A 6,651-nucleotide genomic window follows, 5' to 3' on the forward strand; every position below is an offset into this window, starting at 1 on the left:
TTCGGGTTTTACATGGGTCTTTATGGGATTTTGCGGCTTTTTGGTTTACGCCTGGTTTTCCCTAGGTTTTATAAAAAATGAATTTTGTTTTGCATGATTTTTCGTGCTTCCAGGAGCAAGACAGATTTCCTTTTTTTCAAGTGGGCTGAAAGTGTGCCAAGTGGTGCATCCAGCCGCCTCCACGTGTAGTGTGTTGGGTGTGTTCCCTCTTGATTTTATTTTTTATTTTTCTATACGCGTCTTCGGGGTTTTAATGTGTTTGTTCTAGTTTTAGTGCTTTTCGGTTTACCCAGGTTTTGGAGGGGCAAAATCATGAATTTTTTTTGTGAATGTTTTTTTTTGCTTCCACGCGAAGCACAAATATGCTTTTTAGGGAGACACAAATTTGCTTCCATGAGAAGCAGACTTATAAAGCAAAATTTTTGTTATTTTCTTTGCGTGATTTTTTTTATGCTTCCACGAGAAGCAGACTTATAAAGCAAAATTTTTGTTATTTTCTTTGCGTGATTTTTTTTATGCTTCCACGAGAAGCACAAATTTGCTTCTCGTGAAAGCACATATTTAATTATGTGAGCTATGCTGCTCGGAAAGGGAGAAAATTATGATTTTTTTTGTTTTTTGTGTGATTTTTGTTTTTTGCTTTCACGAGAATCACATATTTTGTGTGTGAAGGTATAGATTTGTTTCTGCGAGAAGCACAACTTGCTTCTCGGAAGGAAGAAAAATTTACACAAAAAAATTATGCTTCCACAAGAAGCACAGGTTTATTTCTAGTGGGGGCACATATTTTTCATGAGTGTTTTTATTTTCATGAGAAGCACACATATGCATCTCGTGGAGGCATAGATTTGTCTCCACAAAAAAGAAAGTGGAGAATAACCTTGCTTTCGGCTCTGTTCTTTTTTCATGAAAAAGTTTGTTTAGAACTATTAACATGGGAACTAGTTTTAAATATCGAGGTAAGAAATAAAAAAAGTGCAAACAGTTCGACACACAGTTCAAGAGATAAAATGTTTTGAATAACAAGTCTAGGAAAAAGGGAAAACTCACATATTGTGACAAGTGTTTCACATGCAATGCGTCAATTGTCAGCGCATGAGAAGGTGGGAGTGACATTTGCAAAGAGGACCCCTTAACTAGTATTTTCGTGAGAGCAAGTAAATACAAAATACCCCTTGTACGAGCCTCGCAAGGGTCACTTATGTGTGCCGACACTGCACACTTTTTATTCTCCTGTACACGTTTTCGGGTTTTACATGGGTCTTTATGGGATTTTTCGGCTTTTTGGTTTACGCCTGGTTTTCCCTAGGTTTTATAAAAAATGAATTTTGTTTTGCATGATTTTTCGTGCTTCCAGGAGCAAGACAGATTTCCTTTTTTTCAAGGCACATATTTGCTTCCACGAAAAGCGCTTCTCGAAAAAGGAAAAATCATTAATTTACTTTTTAACGATTTCTTTTTGTGCATTTATTAGAAGCATAAATTTGCTTCTCCCGAAGGCAGTTGCTTATGTGAGAAGCACAGTTGTGCTCACGGAAGGGGATTTTTATAAAAAGAAAATCCTTTTTCGTGTGATTTTGTTTTCACGAATAGCACAAATTTGCTTCTTGTAGTTGCACATATTTGTTTTTTGTGAGAAGCACGACGCATTTTTTGTACTTTCACAATAAGCACATATTTACTTCTCGTGGAAGCACAAATTTGTGCTTATCGAAAAGGGTAAAAAGTAGAAAAAAATCGTGGTTTTGGTTCTTTTGAAAAAATCATCAAAACTTATCAACTTGGGATCTAGTTTCGAAGATCTCGACTCGAGTAATCCAACAATGACAACAATTCAGAATTTATAAAAGTTAAGAATTCTTGAGTTTTTAATCCTTAAGTTTTTTTTGAGAAACTTTTTTTAAATCCTTAAGTTTTTTAGGGGATTTTAAATCCTTAAGTAGTGTTTTCGTAGTTGTGGCATACATAAGGCACAAACCGAACAGGCCCTGAAAGACGGCCTGTAGTTAAGAATTCGGGACAAGCGTAAGATTCAGCTCTAACTGGGCTGGGACGAAACACTGATCTGCGAGGAAGTTTTATTCGGCCCTCCTCGTCATCATCCTCGGAGTCCAGAAACCTTCACCAACATGGCAACATCGACCATGGGCGCCGCCGCGGCCGATCTCGAGGCGCGTCAGCTCCGCATCCTACGTCGCGTCGAAGACCTTGAGCTCGCTGCCCAGCAGCACCGTCTCGGGGCCCTCTCTCTCTCCGACCCCGAAGCGGAGGTGGAGGCGGGGGACACCGAGGAGCGGCTCTCGGCCCTCCTGGCTGCGCGCGGCGTGCACGACTTCGCCTTCCGGCGTGTTCCAGCTGACTACTACGACCGCCCTCTCGAGGAGCGCCGCGACCTCCTCGCCGCCGATTCAGTCGCCCAGCTTTGCAAGAGCATAGTGATGGTACGGTCTCTTCCCTTTCATATCCCCATGTGGCGTTTCGTCGAACACCTGACCTGCGCAATTGCGCTACGTTGTTGCAATTGACTGTATTTACTTCATTGTGGCATTAGGTTGTCTGTGTTATCCGTGGATTTAGAGTAATGGATTATTTGTTTGTTATGTATAAAGGCAATGGCCTAAAGGATTGCTAATACGTATGGTTTATTGGATGGAAAATGCTATTAATCTTATATCAGGGTCTGTAATTCGTTAGCAGCATGAGCAAAAGACTGTTATGATCCTCAGTGATTTGTTCTGAAAAAGGTTGTACTTTCACTGTATGGTTGTACCATGATATTGGCAGAAATGTTGTTCATGTTCATGAAAAGAATGCTCTATTTTCAGTTATCGTATGCAGTTCAAATAATGCTGCAACTAATAAGTTTAATTTATTGATGATAAAGATTTGTGTCAACTAGTGTTTGGATTGCAGGTAGTTATATTGGTTTTATATTATATGTTAAGATTGTGAAATAAACAGCCATTAGCTTCCATGCAACAAAAAAAGATGTCTCTAGTTGGTGGACGAATAAAGATACAGATTTGTGATAACTAGTTTTTGGCATGCCATTATAAGTTGGAAGTTACTAGGTAGACTTGGTAGAGAACTAGGGAATGAATGGTCTTTTTTAGCACAAATGTGTGTTGTCATTGATTTGCGTGGAGATGGATGGCTGTGAGGTAGATTATTATACACAGGTTAATGCCAGTAGATTCTGTTGTTATGAGCTACGGCAAGTTGGCACCTGGCCATGACATTTATAGTTTGATGGGTCCTTACAATTTGGCTACTCAAAATTACTCAAAATTAGCATTTTATTTTTATTTTGACACATAATTGATTACTGTCCTTGCTTACTTGAAACATGGAAAAAAAAACTAATGCTCATTGGTCGAGAAAGTATTTGCTAATCTGTTGTCTTAATGATTCAGTGGATTCCAGGCTAGGTCCGATTTGTTTATGCTCAAATTTGAGAATTGAAGCCAAAATTTGTTTGCTGATTAATATGTGAATAGTATCTCTCCCTTCTCTTTTTTTTTCGGATTTCTTTTCAACAGATTTTGTCTTTTGTGCTTCTGAAGTGTTAGTAGATTGATTTTGTGTAATAGTATCTCTCCCTCCTCATTTTATTGCATTGTTTAAGGCGTGGTATCCATGGATATGTTCTCTGAATCATGTGCACTTTTCGCAGGTGAATACCAAAGCTGCTGCAGATGTAGTTGACTGCAGTAACCCAAAGAATTCTAAATATTATGTTGTTATTGTTCAGGTAACCTTTTAAAATCTCAATGTATCATCTTCAAACTGAATACTCAGTACAGTATATTTATGTTGATAACTTGAATATCTTTTGCAGTATATGGCACGGCTTAATGCTGAAAACATCAAGAACTTCCTGTATACCCTAAACGAGAGTCAGATACCCAAAAAGAGATTTAACAGTAAGATTGTTTTCAGTGTATTTTAAATTCTACAATCTCAAACTATTCCTTTGCAGGCAGATGTATGTACCATCTATTTTTGTATGTTTCTTCAGAATCATCATTGTCTGTATCTTAAAGAAAAATATAAAATGGATATACCAATCTGCTTCAGTTTCAAGATCTTCAGGTATAGCTGCAGATACTGCTGCAGTATCAGAAAATTCAAATGTATACTTCTGTTTGGTGCAGTGAGGCTCGCACCAGAAGAGGAGTCACTCATGCTTACTGGGTTTGTGCACAATGGTGTGACATGCATTGGAATGAAAACAGACATACCGGTAATGGAATCTTGCTGTTACCATGTTGCTTCTTGAAAGAAGTATGTTGGTGAAGATACTATCGTAATTATATTCAAAGTGAAGGACGACAGAACTTCATAAGAGATAAATCACATATTTTGCATATCATATCTGACATTATATGCCTAATGTACCGTCTACTAGAGGTTTCCTAGTCCTTTTCAAATTATGTACGAGTAAATTGATAATATTAAACAATAGATATATGGTTTCAACTTTCAACTGTGACTAGAACCGAAACAACTTATCAAGTTGTTCTTCTGATAAATTATTGTATATTCTTGATCAAATAGATGTTCTAAATGAACGACAGCAATTTTTGACATTCTGTATTGTACCATTGGTTGCATTTTTTTTGTTTCTCTCAAATGTCAAGATTATAATCTGAAATTTGCAAGGCATCTTATACAAAGGGTTTGTCGGCAGGTTATCATAGATGAAGCCATCACCAAGTTGGATGAGGATTTCTTCTGGCTAGGTGGTGGAGAAGTTGACCTCAAGCTCGGGATGCGGACCTCAGAGTTCCTAAATGCTTTCAACCCATTTGTGGTGAAGTGTAGTTAACGAGTGATAACCATACAACTTAACAGAAGCTTCAGATCCATGTGGTTCTATGTGGCCTTGATCAACGCACTGCCAGGGAGGTACACTAGGCTTTTGCTTGGATCTGGGGTTAGGATGTCTGTCTTTTTTGGAGCAGGCGTTTCCCTTCCAGTTGCGCTTCTCGCATTTTGTTACATTATTTACTGCCGATTGTTGGTAAAATTGATGACATTCTTGGGAAGGTCGATATAATTGCGGCAAGTGGGCTTATACTATTACTAAGCCCTTTGTAGTTTGGGCCTGAGAGTTGAAAACCAGTGTGAAGTGTGTACTCTCAAAAGAAGAAAAGAAGTCTGGCCACAAATCCGAAGTTTGTTTCTGTCTTGTTGTACTACCGCACCATCACTGATCCTTCTTAACATAATCTTCGAGGAGGCCAAGCTTTGGGTCAGTGCAGGCGCGAAAAGACTAGGGCATATAATTTTGTGTGAGTAATTGTCATATGCCGTGTATGTGAATGTTGTGTAGAACTCTAAATTTTATTCTCCCCTTGTTTTAATTGATGAGCCAAATCTTATACCTCTGTTTTGAAAAAAAAAAATCTAGCGTCTGTTGTTTCACCACATGAATGACCTCGTCAGAAGTAGGTGATGATCAGGCCGAACCTGGACCCCTTGATGGATACATGACGCAAAAATGTCTTGAATTGTCCTTTAAAGGAAATGCAATATTTTTCTTCTGTTATAAGCGTCTTCTCCACCAATGTCCTTTGCTTTGTTATCAAGATTGTACTAGATTTTTTTGATTAAAAAAAAAGGGTCTATCTAGAGCAGATGTGCCCTAGTTATTGCACATTTAAGTGACTCAATCAAATATAAAAGTAAAAAAGAAAAAGAAAAATACCCACACGAATCTTCATGTAAGATCAATGATATATGACTTGGATATGCAATACTTATTACACATCTAGATGAAAACTGTAAAAAAATGTTCATAATGAAAACTGGTCCTCATCAAGAATAGCTTACTTCTTGTGTTCCCCCACAACCACTATTGGCAACTCGTATGACTTTCTTGATATGCTCATATTACTTTTGAAGAAATTACCAATCCTTGTGTGCATTATACTAGTGTGTACAAATGTATAACCGATTACCACTTTGGGCTCAAAGATGAAAAAGCACAATAGTAGTATATATTCCTAAACAATGCCAATCAATCCATTATCAATTGCCATGTTCCAACAATGAAGTAGGTGATAATCATTTGTAACTCTTTATGACTTTATCAATCATAGTGGCAAATTCTCCGTAAAAAAAATTGTAGTGGTAAATTCGCATAGGGCATATGCTACATATAGGTAAAGACATACCTTCCCTTGAATTGCATTGTCTAGGTGGACGGTGGACTTGGCCACGTGCAGTGATAGGGCTTCTTCGGCTAACCGACCCTGATACTTGAGCAATGAAAAAAAAATGAGACAAGGCCATGCACGGCACATCAAGAAGAACTAACATAGGTTACTTTTGAGAGATGATTGATCAAGATCACACAAGATAGCGATGTTGATTAATCCAAGAGCATTGGTTGATCAGGGGTGTACTTGTGACTACCGGCGCGACTTGTCCACCTCTTGTACATGACTGCTCCCGCATGCGCTACAACTTCGGGGCAGGCTCGATTGTACATAACACATACACGGGAAGGGGAGGGGGTGCAAACAAGCGATGTGCCGATTCTAGTAAAATGTAGCAAGCAATTGCGCCAGCTATGTACTGCATGCAGGTGATCAATGTGTGTATGTATATTCAGAGCTAGTCAACTTGTATGCGTATTTAGGACTT

At 38.4% G+C, this 6,651-nt stretch overlaps 1 protein-coding gene across 1 annotated transcript; it reads left to right on the forward strand.

Moving 5' to 3' along the window:
* Positions 1 to 2,056: 2,056 nt before the first annotated feature.
* LOC123137703 (uncharacterized) lies at positions 2,057 to 5,186 on the forward strand. The gene is made up of 5 exons (XM_044557538.1): positions 2,057 to 2,441; positions 3,674 to 3,751; positions 3,839 to 3,923; positions 4,155 to 4,243; positions 4,691 to 5,186. Exons 1-5 carry the CDS (start codon positions 2,130 to 2,132, stop codon positions 4,826 to 4,828), a joined length of 702 nt encoding a protein of 233 aa, XP_044413473.1. The 5' UTR covers positions 2,057 to 2,129; the 3' UTR covers positions 4,829 to 5,186.
* Positions 5,187 to 6,651: the final 1,465 nt, after the last annotated feature.

Source organism: Triticum aestivum, chromosome 6B (assembly GCF_018294505.1).
Source record: "Triticum aestivum cultivar Chinese Spring chromosome 6B, IWGSC CS RefSeq v2.1, whole genome shotgun sequence".
NCBI classification, from domain to species: domain Eukaryota; kingdom Viridiplantae; phylum Streptophyta; class Magnoliopsida; order Poales; family Poaceae; genus Triticum; species Triticum aestivum.

What these genes read in the sequence shown, in the direction of transcription:
- LOC123137703 (XM_044557538.1), top strand. Translation starts at nt 2,130, where the DNA reads ATGGCAACATCGACCATGGGCGCCGCCGCGGCCGATCTCGAGGCGCGT. An exon ending in ATTATGTTGTTATTGTTCAG is followed by an intron (nt 3,752 to 3,838) that starts GTAACCTTTTAA and finishes TATCTTTTGCAG; the next exon opens with TATATGGCACGGCTTAATGC. An exon ending in ACCCAAAAAGAGATTTAACA is followed by an intron (nt 3,924 to 4,154) that starts GTAAGATTGTTT and finishes TGTTTGGTGCAG; the next exon opens with TGAGGCTCGCACCAGAAGAG.